At 34.6% G+C, this 16,348-nt stretch overlaps 1 protein-coding gene across 1 annotated transcript in view; it reads left to right on the top strand.

The window, feature by feature from the left end:
- The window catches only part of FMN2 (formin 2), a 160,697-nt gene that overhangs the window by 135,540 nt on the left and 8,809 nt on the right, over nt 1–16,348 (top strand). Inside the window, exon 18 of the mRNA XM_068676282.1 lies at nt 5,275–5,424. Coding sequence (XP_068532383.1) covers nt 5,275–5,424 — 150 coding nt within the window. The remainder of the gene's footprint in view (nt 1–5,274; nt 5,425–16,348) is intronic.

A 16,348-nucleotide genomic window follows, 5' to 3' on the forward strand; every position in this document is an offset into this window, starting at 1 on the left:
TATTTGTAAAACAAAGCAAGACTGAATGTGACGATTCACATAGATAACTTTTCCAGGGAACATCTACTGTTACCTATATACTGTTCTCTTCCCTCTGTAGTCATAAATCCAGGTGCAGAACTTTGCATGGGTTTACAGGTCTGCCAAATCAGTTTGGCTTTTAAATCAAACTCATGTTAGATTTAAATCAGTAAGAGATATGTGTAGTCTTCTGTCTTCTTTTTTACCTGGTTTCTTTTGGTGGACTATGTGTAATTCTGTTTTACCTATGACTTTCATCAAACTAGAATATACCTCAGCATTTCTGAGAAATGGTGAATACATACATCAACACACATGTATTATTTCCGTATGTGGAAAACTAAATCACTTGCAAGAATACAAATATGTTTGAATGTGTTTTTAAAGGAGAAAAATTTTCTGCAATTCCTACCTGAGTCAGAACTGCTTCTGAAACACAACTGTTTCAACAATTAGCACAGTACCACCACTAAGATTACCTGTTTTTAACTTCAAATGTGCATACGTGATGCTTAGCAATTTGTAAACCTAAATACAAGTTGTCCAAAATATCCAGATTTGAACTTCAAACAAAATATATAACCTGTTAAACAATACAGAATCTCTATTGCAAAATTGATGAAACAATTTTTTTTTTACGTTTAAACACACATTCAAACATGAACTGTACAGGTGATTTAATATACTGTATGCGAAAATCAGGTGTGTGTGTGCAACTGTTTGTTCACTATTTCTCAGAAATGTCAGTCAGGACATGCCTGAACCTACTGTTACTTTGCTATTTTTTTGTCCACAAAAGCCTTTTCAATTGATACTGATGTGAAATTACTACTGCTTTTTGTTTAGTGCTTTTTTACTTGTCTCTTTTTTTTCCAGCTGCTCTATTTCCTCTCCCCCTTTTTGCTTGACCTACTGTATGAATTTATATACATCCACATATACAAATATATCCTATATATCTTTATAAACTGATCAAGTGAATGGAAAAAATTAATCCGCTGATACATCACGTATAGCAGACTTGAATCTAAATCATTTTATGAACTTTAGAATTCTTACTACCTTCAAAATGGAATGGAAAAATTGATTAATTCATAGCTGCTCTTAAAATATTCCTAATGGATCAGACCTATTATCTAGAAATGCTGTCAATAAGCCAATTACTATGATTTACTTCTGCCCCCCGCCCCGCCCCCCCCCCCCCCACACACATCCCTGATTAAATTTGGTTTGGCTGTTAGTGCATCCACTTCTTCTATTCCTCCAAGTAGAAAAAATAATTTACATAGTCTCATAGTTGTACACAAGGGAGCACACACACACACACAAAAAAAACACCCTACAATGGTGGAGATTCATCAAATTTCCACATTTGACTAAGCAGTGAGTACAATCATCTCAGTCTGCAGTGTGTTTTGTTTTGTTTTATGAATTACACAAACAATTTAACCAAGGAAATTAAGAGATGAGAAAGTGAGAAATCTTATTTCCTTACTCATTTATCATGGATGGGAAACTCTTCTACTGTTCTGAGAGATTTAATTTATATCTTTCTTCTTCAGAGCCAACATGTGAAATATGAAAACTGGTCTGAAATTTATTTTAAAAAGTTGGCTTTTGCCATGTCAGGATGTGAACATCACTGCCTTACTTTTAATCAGGCTTTCAAAGTCATGCTATTTGGAGCAAAGCCGCTGACCTCTTTTACCTTTTTTAATCCCGGAAAATAACTTGCATGCCCTTCCTTCCCTCTTCCATGACTACTCTCTCTTCGCTAATGCACATTCTTTTCCTTTAATACATTTTCTAAGACTACAGAAAACTAAGAACCTGTTCACTTGAGAAATGGCCACTAAGCAAGCTTTGCAATACCTGTTTGTGTAATACATTTAATTTTTCAGATAGGTGAAATGATATCCAGAAAGATCAGATGGGTTTCCCAAAGTTACATCCTGCAGAAATTAATTATAGCAACACAACCCATTCAACTCTAGTTGCTTATTTGATTCAAAATGTCTGTGTGCCTGCATGTACAGTCATGAACAGTATTGATAGTATTTAAAGATGTCTTGTTTCCAAATCTGCTGAATGATCAACAGGAAAATTTCTATGGGGGAACCCATTCAAAAGCACCAGAGAAAAGGTATTTGCTGCCTGGCTGAGGTTTGAATAATATCTATTCTTAGGGTTATGAAAATGTCATCCAAATTTCTCTTTGTATTTGAAATGTGCGTCTCCTCCTGGATTCAGCTTTGAGACATCTAGTTTGATGTATGTAAACATTTCCAAATCAGATATTGAAAGAGCATTATAATAGGAGGATTTATTGCTGTGTGTTTTATTATTTGATGCATTTGGATTCACTTTATTTGCTTTTTCTTTCATCTGTGAATTATGCCGCTTTGTCTTGTAGTACAAAAATGACAGCATCAAGATTATGGCAAGCAGATTTCTATATATCTTCTAAATGCACTCTGAGACTAATAACTACTAAATTAGGGGTGACCCCTCCAGCTGAAATGTGTGTACGTATATATATATATATATATATATATATATATACACACAGTAACTGTTTTGACAGCTAGATGTGCATATATAGAAAAAAAAAATTGATTCATGGAGACTTGTGCTCTGTAGTCTGTTGCAGCTGATACCTTGTATGTTGTTAACAGTTATCAAAAAGGTGTGACACATTAACAATGATAACCTGCACCTTGCTGCTGTTCCACATTTCACAAACAGGTTATTTCCCTTACCTCCAAAAAAAACTGCCAGGGAGGCAAGGGAGACAAGCAAACTGGCTGAGAATTTCTGTCTATATGTCTAGAAATTAAGTTACAGCTGTTAGCCACAGCTGTATGTGTGCATAAGGTTGCACTAGTTGTACAAGTGGTCCTCAGGGAGATTTTTAGTCATCAGAGAAAAAACGTTGGCTATCCAGTTGGTCTTCAGTAAACGTTAGTGCTGGTTGTGTTAGTCATCAACTTTTTCTTGAACATACTCCTCTACAATATGAATTTCACTCTGTCTTGGCTTCCCGTTTTGTGGGATGTTTTCCTGTAATGGAATTCTAGCTCGTTACCCCAAATTTAAAAGCATTACTTAGGATAGACATTTACTGTCTGTTTCTTTTCACTTTATTGTCATTTGCAGAACAGTTTGAAGAGAGATTTCTCAGGTCAAGGCATCTTATTTTAACTTCTGGTCTTTCTGTATTCTGCAAATCACTAATGACCTTCATTCAGACAGCTTCCTTAAAAATAAGCCATTGACTCAGCTGATGCCTATGTATTTCTCTCTCTCTTACTCTATTCCTCAAGTTCCTTCAGAAATGTTGCCACTTCATTCTGAAAAATCACAGGAACCTTTTATGTGACTTCCCCTATTAACAAGCTCCATAACTAGAAATCAGGGGAGGAGACTGGGAGGAAAACCAAAAAGATCTCCCAGATGTGTTTGCTTTAGTCTTTCAAAAAGTTGAAAACATGTTTAAAAAAAAAAAAAAAAAGCAAAACTTCTGAAAATACAATGCAGCATTCAGTTGACTGATGTATGTCAGGGATATTCTTTATAAGTAGTTCTATGCGATCATAGGATTCATGATAAATATTTACCTGGTATAAACCTGTGAGAAAAAATGTCAAGTAAGGCAAGTAGAATGGGATTTTGTAGTTTAACCATCTATAAATCTTTTTTTTTTTTTGGAGGGGGGGGGGGAGGGCGGGGGGGGCTGCGCTAGAGAAATTCAAAACAGATATTCTACTGATTAACGAAGTGCTGTCACAGAACATGCTGCTTTGGTAGGCTAACTGTGGGAGTGGAAGAAATGGTGTGCTGAGATGTGGCATTTGAGTATTAGTATAATAGATGTAAAAGTGAGAATGTTTTTGTCCTTAATGTTTTACGTGCAACATCTTTGATCTTTACAACTTCATTTTACTTCAGCAGATGGAATATATATAATATATATATATATATATATATATATATATATATATATAACTTAAGAGAAAAAGTGTATAGAATTTGGTAAACAGATACCATTTTTTAGCTGTAGACCTTCTTATTCAGAAATAGGATCATTTACATATATGTTGAATTTTGAGAAATAGAGAGACTTCTCAGAGACTTTGTAAGGCCGACCATTCTGAATGATTAAATCTGTGACCATTAAATACTTTATGATACAATAGTCCATGTAGAAAGATGCAATGTCTATGACTAAAATGACATTTACATCCATTGAACTGGAATTGTATTTTTTTCCCAAGATTAAAATATTTAAAACTGTGATATATATTATATATATATTTATCTTTATATATAACTTTATATATAAGTTTTCATAGGGGTAATAGAGTAGCACTAGATCAATGAGCAAAGCATCCAGAATTATATTTCAAGAGACAGCCTTCCAGAGTTTTCATGAAATAACTGGTTCTTTAGAGACCTCTGTGTTGAGCTTTAGATGAGAAATATGTTTGTAAAAGCTCCAGTATTTACAGAACTTTACCTCACAAATGAAATGGAATAATAGTTAATGAAACAACTAGTTTTTGAGGTAATTCCTCCCTATATAATTATAAAAAAAATATAATATTTCTACATGTTCTTAAATCTGAAATAAAAGCAATTCAAATTCAGAAATTTGTTAAATTTAATTGCTGTGTTCAGAAGCAAATGGCAGATTGTTCTGTTAGAATGATAGATACTTGCTTTCTAGCATAGTTGTTTCTGGCTTAGTTTTTCATTGCATAATTTCTTGTTGTGCCCAGATGGGAATCTTAATATTTTTGCGTATGCTCCCATCTAATGCATCTATCCCAATTTATTGTAGTGTAGGTTTAACAGACCTTTAACAACTTCATTTTCAGTCTTTATAGGCATTGAATATGATATCTGAAAATTGCATTAAACACAACACTAAAGCACTGTCAAGCGTGGATGTCTGGATATGCAGGCCTCTGGAGAGTGCACTAATTTTAGCTTTTGAAATGGAAAATACTTTGGTCAAAAACAGAACCTATGATCCTGTGATAAATGCCAGATCCTAACTTTGCTGAAGGATTGTATTATGTATTTATCTGTATACTAAGAGCTGAGAACTGTTGTTCTTATATTCTTATATTTTAGATCTGCTACCAAAGATAATTAAATGCCATGTCAGTGTTAAGTAGGGGAAAAAAATAAATCTATGTCAGTGGGTATCATTGACACATTTGTCATTTTTTCTTTTTTTTTTTTTGACAGCTTTTTGGAAACTGCAGCGTATTTCTGTATGAAACCAAAAATGGGAGAGAAAGAGGTGTCTCCACATTCTTTCTTCAGTATTTGGCATGAATTTAGTTCTGACTTCAAAGACTTCTGGAAGAAGGAAAACAAACTTATTCTTCAGGAAAGGTACATTTGTTTGTTTGTTCAAAGGCTTTTCTCAGAGAATGTTATTGAAAGCAATTGTACCAGTCACCCTCACTTCATTAGCACTGGGAATTTCTCAGTCTTTTTTTTTTTTTTTTTTTTTCCCCCCTAGTTGTCATAATTTTTGAATGGGACATTAATAACAATTTCTGCTAAAGTTTTTCAGGTCAGCTATGTGAATGACTTTTTTAGTATAACACATAACTGCTATGCCTATATGAATTCAAGAAATAAGAAACTTGTTTCAGGTCTGAAAGTTGATTTAAAAAAAAAAAAAAAAAAGATTTCCCATTCATGTATTTACTGAAAACAAGTCAAGGCAAGACATGTAAATATTTGTCCATTGAAGTCAGGGAAAAAGGAGGGGAAACAAAAAGAGAGAAGAAAAGGTCTAGTGATCCCACCTTGAGGGAGAAAAATCAAACTGAACCATATTCCAAATCACAACCCCACGGACATGTGCCTTGTGGTATGTATGACATAAAGAATTAAGATTGTAGTTTTGAAAAATTAGCCATAATGTCTGTTCCATGTATTAGAAGAGCTATGAAGTTTGCTTTCATCTGCACGCAGATATTACATAGTGGTAATTCTTTGTTTATAAAAATGATGCCAAGAATTAATTAGTTGTTAAAAAGTAATAAATATCATATAAGGACAAATTAAATACAACCACGAAAACTGTAAACATGGTTCCATTTGTTAGCAACTTGAGTGATCTCATTGTACAGATAATGAAGCAACTTCTGTGCCTTAACATTAAAGGACCAAAGCTTTAGGTTCTTTAAATGATTGGTATCGGTCCATATTTCGGTAATTGTATAAGAATAAGTCTCTTCTTCAAGAATACTCACCCTGTGTAAATGTCACAGACATCTGGCTTTGGAAATCATTGTTAACTTTCCTTAGGCACTTATATGATCGTATCATATATACCGTATATACTTACTGTAAATGGATACATTTTGGAATGAATACTGTCTCAGTTAAAATATATATATATATATATATATATATATATATATATAAAATATTCTGTTCCAATTGCACAAGCATGGTACAAATATTAGTGCAATACAGCAGCAATCTGGGGGTGTATTTCACTTTACTGACTGACTTAATTTTAAATAAATAAGTACATCTCTTCAGAATTGACTTGACAGCTAAATATTATCTTTAGTTTCCTGTGCAAAGACTTAGTTGCCAACTTAATACACGTTAATTTAATTTTGTATTATCTCTATAGAATAGTATTTTAAAAACTGCCCTTTTGTTTTCCAAAGTACTAGGTTATTATTCTAGAATCAAACATAAACCCTACAAAGCTCCCCTGAATGTTCTCTCTACAAAATATTTTGCTATAAAAGAAATGAATTAAAAGAAATTAACTAACCATTTTTCCCCTATTTTTTGTACACTTCTGAAGCTAAGAATAGTATTGTGATAGAATCATTTAATTTTTTGTTTCAGTTCCATGTACAAATACACTAACAGGATGCGTTGAAGCAGCAGGGAAAAAGTGTCTGCCAAGTTGATCCCTTCTAGGCCAAGAGTGCCTTTTAATCTGAAAGGAACTGACCATGTTTGCCTACAAGAATGTCTTTAGGTTGGGGATGTGACAGGGAATGAAAGGATACTGAAAAAGGGCCTACAGTGGGAAAGGAAACTGGGATATTCCTGGAAAGAACAGCAAAGAGGCCGAGGCTCAGAGCAGATGGAATGGGGGAGATTTTCTCAGAGGTACAGGCAGGACTGTGTAGCTGCAAACCAGGAAGTCACTGAAATTAAAACTGAAAATGATCCATCCTGAAAATCAAAGATAGATCTTTATTTATTTATTTACTTAGAGGTTGACATGTCTTGTCAAGTTCCAATCTTCCACTTTGCAAACTCTGTTGAGGTGAGGCAGGGTTTGGTGTTTGGAAACCTTTCCTGTCTGTGCTCACCTCAGAAAAGTTTGGCACAGTGTTGTTTCAGTGCTCTTCATTGCCTTTAGGTACTAAAATATTTTGTCCTAATTGACAGTAGAGTAAATATCTTCCAAGTAGTACATTTTTTCCCCCAAATGAAGTATCTCCATTTGATAAACAACTGTTTCATCAAAGCCTTTCTGTGGAAAACATTTTGCCTGCCATCATAGTTCAGCCTTGTATCGGATGTTGTCCTTTAGACTGTTTGCCTGACCTGATCCTTCCACTGTTCTTATTGATAGGAAGAATGCTGTTATATGAAGGTTTCTGAGTATTGAAATTTCAGGAGGAGAAAAATCTAAACAGAATATTAATTATTGCTTAAAGGTGTAAGAATATACAAAACATAATTATGATGATTTTGAAAATCTCAGCCTGTATGGACAGAGGCTGAGGTGACAGGAACATGCCTGTTGCCATTGAAATTAACAAAAAAATGTAAATAAAAAAATCAAGAAACAGGATTTTAACTCTTCAGTTGATATTCTTGAATGAATGTTTTGGGTTTTTTGTTTGTTTGTTTAGGACATAGCATGGAATTAAGTGTAATACATTTTAAAGTGTTTAATAGAAATCTTGATTTGTGATGGCCTATGTCCATCGAATGCTAGGGATATATTTTAAATTGAAGTAACTGGTGACTAGAATATATGGATGTCTTAGCAGTAAAATTTGAGGGATGCAATCCTGATCCTGCATTAAAATGTCATTAACCCTCAAGAAGGTGAGAATTTCCTGTTAAGTGAACACTTGTTAATTCTTCCTGTCTGAGTAAGATAAGTTGCATTATTTTCTGTTGCTAAAGGTGAAGAGCAGGCTAGACCATTAATCATCAAAGTAACTTTCTGTGCTTTTTCATTGGTGGAAAAAATCAAGTCACATTTATGGTGAAACTTTTTACGTATTGCCACCTTTGAAGAATTATTTCCCAGGCCACTGCCTCATGTAGCATACTTACATTATGATTGTTATTTATAAAAAGTATAACTTTATTTGATTTTATTTTTAGGTTAATCATCTTCATTTTTTCCCCCTTTTCTTCCACTACTTTGATATTTAGTTTAATAAACCTTTAGAATATTTAGAATGTTTTTAGAATAGTTTGGGCATTGTTTCTAAAATATTTTATATCTCAGTTTATGTATAGACTGTGTAGGGAAAGGAATTACTTGTTAATATTGACTGTTTCTTATTTAGTCTCTGTAAAGATGAGCCACACTGTTTTACAATAATTTACTCAAAGGCTTTTCATAGATTGTATTTCCTAGGGCGGTACAACTTTTTGTTACAAGTGAATCAACTCTTTTTTAAAACACTTCTCAGTCAGCATTTTAAACTGTGTATTGGTTTCACAGGCATTTATATGTAAAAGATAAACACTGAAGTGTCAGACTTCATATTTCTTTAGAAGAGGATGAGGAAAAAAAAATGAAGAAAAATGGTGTGAGGTTAAAAACAAATTATTTTTTCCAAATTTTTCTACTGCTTTTGCTCAATTCTGTCAGATGAAATGAAGCAGATCTGGAAAATACCAGCTGTAGAGAAAATTATGCATGATAAACTGTTAAAATACAGTAGCAATAAAAAGAAAAATGCACCTCGAAATTACAGTGAAAGAGTAAGTCTGCCAAAAGGTTTTCCTAACCATACTATTCTTTGTAGTCACTCTGTAAAGCCTAACTGGAGCATTCCAATCAAAATTGTCATCTGGATTATTTATAAATTTCTAAAGTAATATTTTAGGCTAAATTTCTGATGCTAAACACCTTTAAATGAAAGTTTAAAATGTAATTTTTTTTTTTTTCTCAGTAAGCAACTTATAGCAAACAAAAACTCAACGAGGCATGGTTCGGGTCCTTAAATGTTGGTCTTTTTGTACTTTCATTATATTTCTAAATTGTCACTGGTAGGATATACTTTGTGTTTGTACTTTGAGAACTCCTGAAGGTTTCGTATGAAGCTTGCACTTCATATGTGATCAGCAAGAAAGACAAGAGCTGACATATTGCCTAATTCCTTTTCAATGCTGTTTGAAAAAATAATATGATTTTGAACCTTACAAACTTCTTATGCTTATTCAGCATCCTCATAACCTATACATTTAATTCAGTTGCTAAATACCCTGAGATGTATATTGACCTCTGAATGTATACTGTCAGATAATGCACAACTGCAGTGACAATTATACAAAAGTCTCACCTTAGGAAAACTCTTAAGGGATCACACCACCAATATTGAAATTCATATTTTTCTCCTGTAGAGAGAGCAGGTGTCTCATGCAAACTGGCAAAGTTAATACCTTGACTCTTTTCTCATAAATTTCTGTCTTTGTTCTCTTTTTTATCTTGGTTTCTTTATATTTCTGAGGTAAAGATATTCGGCATTAAATTTATTATTCCAGCTTAGCACTGGAGAAATATTTTATTTTTTCTTGATGTCCAGCAAAGACCTACAGGCCCAGACCCAATTTCTTTCTTAGGAATGAGGAAAAAGCAGCCTGTCCTAAGACTGAAAAGGTATTCATCTATTAAACCTCTGCAGAAGGAAGTCTTGAAAAGTTATGATCAATTAAAAGGGGGGAGTGGGGGGGAAAAAATAAAAGGTGAAACAGCTGCTGTGTAAATATAGAGTTTGCAAATCCTTGGTAGCTAAAAATACAATTATTTTGAAAAAAATCTCATTGGGTGTGGGCAGCAACAAGCATCATTAGGATCATAACTTCATCTTTTCTTTACAGATGGGGTACGCATCCTGGTTTATGACAGTAACAAAAAAGCAGAGAGTCTTTTAAGAACTTTTATGTTTAAATGAAGTTGGAACAAATAAAAGATCCATTGTTATCAAAGGTCAATATCATTAGTCCTTAGACGCAGATTCAGAGCTTACTAGAAACAGTTCAAGGCAGAAGCATTTTTACAAGGCCACAGATCCACCTTCCCTTTCTCAGAGTTCAAATGGGATACTGACACTCGTTTGCCCACTCCTGTCCTAAGTGCCAGTTTCTTCAGACTACATTTGCCATTCCATGGCCTGTGCCAACTTGCAAAGATTTACATAAATAGGGGAAATAAACATGAATTTCTAGACAGGAGGAGAAAATTAGAGGGGGACACGGGCAGATATGGATACCTTTTAAGTATGTGCATAAGGTGAATATTGCTCATGGACTCACACTGGCCCTTGCCTTTATGAAAAGGCACATCACTGAACGAAGAATAACTTTGTCAGGGATGCCAGAAGAAGAGAGTTCATGAGCAGGATCAACATGATGGTAAAATTCTGTAAGTCCCTGTTATCTTGCATCACACTAAACTAGAGAATATCTTTTGGCTAGCTTTATTCAACCCTTTAACTCCCACGATAAATCTTTGACACATTAAAAATAATCTATACTAAAAATAAAAAAATAAAATCAAATAAAGTACTTGTCTCTCAAATGTAAAAGTTGCCCATTCCCGTAAGAATAGCAGTTAAGCTGGCACCTGGTGTGTCACACTGTGTATATCTAGATGAAAGGGAGATTCCTGGCCAGCATGTCTCCACAGCTCATTGATCTCTCTCTGCAGAAAGACTGGTATGTCTCCCTACAGACTCCTCGGCAGGATGATTTAAAACTTGCTGTTGAGCAATTTAAAGTCTGGCATTGGATATCTGTACATTGCACAGTGAGGAGCATATTGGTAAGCTGCCACTTCTGCTTGCAGAGGAGGGCATTAAATCCCATAGCGCAAGCAATGTCCTCTCAGGGTAATTTAAGGGATATTTTGTTAACACTTTTAATAGGAACCAGTGAGTCAGACTTGATAGTGAGAAATCTGGGGACATGGGAATATGTACTTGCAAAGAAATGTGGAAATGGAATAAAAGAGTAGAAAAATGTATAGAGACTGGAAATATGAGAGGAAAATGATGGAAATGTAGAGTACGTTCAATGTGGTCACATTTTGCTTGGCATGCTGTTGTGATACAAACTAAAAGCTCCTAGCATGATGTTAGTAAGCAGATACGTTTTCTGGCTTGGGAACTTGATTCTCACTCTCCGTATTTCTGTCTAATCAACTGGTCTGCATGCTGCTGGGCTTTGTTTTACAATGGGTAGTTACAATAACGTTTCAAAACAGTATTCAGCTTATGTGTCTTTGAACTGAACAATTAAAATGTTCCTCAGTTTCTGAGAGTATTTCAAAATTTTAACTTGATTAAAATAGCTTTCTGATCAGAAAATACTGTGTTAAATTATAGACATTGGAAAACATACTTGAAAGAAGTCAAATAGAGCAAAGATTCAGAAGCTAGGAAGAATCCTTTGAGGCAGTGCCTCACAAAGAGACAATTTGGTGTCCAGCTGAGACATGTTGCTCAATATTTCAGTATTTCTTTTTCTTCCATGTGCACTTCTGGTAATTAGTACTTTTTTTTCAATGAAAACATCAGGGTTTTTTGGTTAGGGAAGGAGAGCATTAACTTTCATTTTTAGCATTGCTTTTGAAGGAAAAGTTTGTGAAAAATAAAAATTTTGACATACATTTCTCAAGCTGGATCTCTGGTAGAAATCACTTTATATAGTCAAGTGGTGATACTGTGTGGTTCCTACCCCATGGTGATCTTTTCAGATTTTGAGGCTCTTTCCTATTTGCTAGTTCTTGAAAGAGAGAATGACTGCCTGTGGTTTAAAAAAAAAAAATCGCCCAACATAATCAATAGATACTTGGAGATTAGTGAAAAATTGCACCACTAAAAGTTTTAAACAGATATTTTTTTTTTTTGGACAAGAAGTGCAACAATTTCAATACCTGTAAAATATATTCATTCCCAGGCAAAATGATTACACTGGTATTTGAGGTGCATTAAAATATCATAATGTATTAAAAAAAAAAAAAAGGCATTAAAAAGGCATTAAAATATTAGTCCCCAAAAGTTCAAGGCACCTGCAATGACTTAAAATCTACAACAACCCAGACTAATCTCTAACTACTGAAGATGTTAGATTCCTTTATACTGAGACATTGTGCCAAACAAAGCTATTATGATAGCTGCATACAGCTATCGTAATGACAACATCCATTAAGTATAAGTACATGGTTGCATGCATGTCTTATGGCATGAGTACAAGGAACAGTCTGTGTTTTTACATTTTTAGGAAGAACCTTGCTGTTTCAGCAGTTGTTTTGATGTCAGTATACAATTATGAATAGGCAACTTATGATAGGAGACTTGTTAGCTGATACAGCAAGGTTGGAGGCATCTTATTTTCCTGCATTCTGCACTGGATATCTCTAACTCTGTGGTTCTCCACAGACTTCTTCTAACTTTCCTGTATTTCTAGTGATCTATTCTTTCTACTCATTTCTCATATTTGCTTGTACAAGCAAATTCCTGTAGCTATGAATTACATAATATACGTATACCCCAGTACACCCAACATAGCTACTCATCTGCATAGGGTATGTCACCATATCCTCTTTAAGATGGTCTCCTTCTCCATATAATTTATTCACCAAGGCTTTTCTCATTCTTTTTTTTACACATTGCAATTTTTTCCTTTTTTTTTTTTATTGCATTTGCTGTTTCCACGTTTTAGAGCAAACACATGGTTTCACATTTCTGTTCATTCCAGAGTTTCGTTTCTTTTTGCTTGCTCATTATGTCACTGGTTTTACTTCACCTCCAGTCTTGTTCTCTTGCCTTATTTCCTGTTGAGTTTCCTAACCAAATAGTCCAGAATGCAACCAGCTTCTTTGAGAGCAATCTTTGCTTCAGTTCCAACAAAAACATTGAAATTTGATGACTAACCTTTCTGAGAGCAATCTCGATTTTCATATGCAAATTCTGGAGGAAAGTGATTTCCATCTTGCCTGAAGGTAGACAGGTATAGTCTGAAATATTGGCCACTTTGACAAGAAAAATACATGAATTTGATATACATTATGAAATACATGAATTTTTCAAGAAGTCAGGAAATAGGTATTTAAGTGGTCATATGCCTCTTTGCATTTTATTAGAATTAAAGATATCCTTAAAATTTTATTTTTGTGTTATTACATTTTCAAGATGAAATTACCATTAATACTAAAGTTATCATCTTTAAAACATGGATTTTAACAAAGTATCATTTTTTTTTGCATTTATGCATGTGTTTATTTCTACACAGATAAGAACAGTCATCTAGATCACCAAAAATATTGTTGCCAGATAGAAATGCATAAAAAACAAATAGTTCTTTTCCATAGGTTAACAAGATAATTCAACATTCATTTCATCCCTGTCAAGCCAAATTAGAAAGATTTCACTTCCACAATGCAGTACCTCCAAACCGAAATTGTTTCAGAGGGTTGTGAAGTGTGTTGTGGATAGCAGTAGGACTGCAAATTGGAAGGTCTCATTTTCAATTCATTTGGCTTCAGTGTCATATTTTAGGCCACTTTAACATGATGCACATGGAAGAAAATATAAGATGTATTCCCAAAAATCTGTTCTACACATTTAACTGAGGAGGGATCATAATCTGGGTCCAACTACAGGTTACTCTCTGTGTTAACTGGCCAAATTAAAATATTTTAATCTATTTTTCTTTGGTCCTCTGAGCCAAAGTATGATCAATCACTGCATCTTTCAACCAGTCATTGTCTACCCCATGGTCCTTAAAGTAGCCAGGCAAAGAGCTGGGAGGGATGTCAGGAAAGAGGAAAGAGATTCTGTATTAAAATCTCTTTCTTTGTAGGCAAAGGTTAGGTTTTATCAGTCAGTTTGATGAAACCAGGTACGTTAAAATGCGCTTCTTATCTCTATAAAGTCTTTGCAGTCAGTTACTGAATCATATCTATGTCATCACTTCAATACTATTGGCGTGAAAGTAAAAGCTCTACAGTTTTTACTCTACTTTTATGTTGGGAATTGTAATTTTCCCTAACAGTTACTCTAATTTTTATTATTATTTATTTTTTATTTTATTTTATTTTATTTTTTCTAAAGAGAAACTCTTTACCAAAAAGTCACTCAAATTTTTTAGTGACTGAGTCAAAGAAAAAAATCTAGGCCCATTGCTCTTGGAAGAGTTTTCCAATAAACATTTTTAAAGTTTTCTGTTCTTGATATCTTAAGGATATCTGGTGCTTGATATTTTTGCAGGGGATGTTTTTTTAATTATTTATTTGTAAAGGTGGTGTTGTTATTATGAAAAAGTTATCTCCAGTGCAGACTAACCTAAGTACAGTATTTTGGCATGAAAAACACTTTTTATTTATCTGATAATAAATGTTGAGGAATATAAGGAATATTGGCATCAGCTTTTGCTTTGTTAGAAAATACAGTATATCTGCAGAAAAATTTCTTCTGGGTTTCATGAACTACACTGTCAAACCATAAAATTAATGTCTCTGTGAGTTTATCATGGAAGTTTTTGCGAACAGCTCTACTATCTAAGGCATATAACATTCCAGCCTTCTCACTGTGCTTACATTTGTCATGTCATAGTACTTGCTAGTGAAGTGTAAGGCTACCAAGCCTAGATGGAGCCAGTAAGAAATGAATCTGTCTGCCACAGATACTTCAGACAACATTATTAATGTTTAGTGGCAGGAAAGTGGCTCCCCTTCTCAATGGATTGAATGATGACAGAAGTTCTCTAAGCCTTGATAAGATTGTGGCCAGGCTGGCTTTTGGTCTAGAAGGTAGATAAAGCTACTCCGTCTTTTGGGTTTGTAAGGAAGTCTGGTTCCTTTTTCCTGTATACAAGCCAAAGTGTGAATTGCATATTTGTCTCACAGAGTCTTTAAACTTAACCACAGTTTGTGTAAGTTTGTCTAACAATAAATACAAAGTATAAGGAGGTGAAAGTGTTGGAGAAGGGTGTTTTAGTTTTGGTGGAAAAAAGAAACTACTTTGTTAAGGGTAATGCTTGTTAGAGTCTCTGAATGTTTCTAAGTGGTTGCATTTGAGATATTAATTCTTGGGCTCTGTAGGTGTCTAGCTGTTCATTCTCTTGTTTGTTTTAAACTAATTGCTTACTACTATATGTTCCCTACCTGTTTTCTAATTGCTGGCCTTTCAGAAGGTTATCCTTTCTGAAATAATTAAAGCAATATTTTAGCTAAATTTAGTTAATATTCAAGGACGTATATTTGTTCAGATACAAGTTCTGAACATTCTTATTATGCATTCATGGAATCTGCCCTGGGCCTGATGTTGCATCCACTGCTGTTAATACCTCTGCTCTTCAGATTGCTACATAGAGTTAAACAACTCTCTGGTTGTCTAGACTGAAAAGATTATTTTAGTTTTGTTAAGACTGTCCTTTTTAAGGCAAAAACAAGAATCAGAGAATGGTTTGGGTTGGACGGGACCCTAAATGATCATCTAGTTCCAACCCCACCCTCACTGGACACCTTCCACTAGACCAAGTTGTTCAAAGCCCCATCCAACCCTGGCCTTGAGAAAACCTGGCCACAACTTCTCTAGGCAACCTGTTCCAGTGTCTCACAGCTCTCACAATAAGGAACATCTTCCTTACATCTAACCTAAATCTACCCTCTTTTGGTTTAATGTCATTGCTCCTTGTCCTGTCACTTCAATCCCTGATGAAGAGTCTTTATTCCAGCTTTCTTTTAGGCCCCCTTTAGGTACTTGGAAGGAAGCTATAAGGTCTCTCAGGAGCCTTCTCTTCTCCAGGCTGAAAAAGCTCCCTTAGCTTGTCTTCATAGGAGAGGAGCTCCAGCACAATGATCGTCCTCGTGGCCCTCCTCTGGACTCACTCTTACAGGTTGAAATCCTTCTTATGTTGGGGCCCCAAAGATGAATGCAGCACTCTAGGTGAGATCTCATGAGGTCTGGGTAGAGGAGGAGAAGCATCTCCCTTGACCTGCTGACCATATTTCTTTTGATGCAGCCCACAACACAATTGGCTTTCTGGGTGTGGGCGCACATCGCTGGCTCATTTT

The sequence above is a fragment of the Anas acuta genome, chromosome 3 (assembly GCF_963932015.1).
Source record: "Anas acuta chromosome 3, bAnaAcu1.1, whole genome shotgun sequence".
NCBI classification, from domain to species: domain Eukaryota; kingdom Metazoa; phylum Chordata; class Aves; order Anseriformes; family Anatidae; genus Anas; species Anas acuta.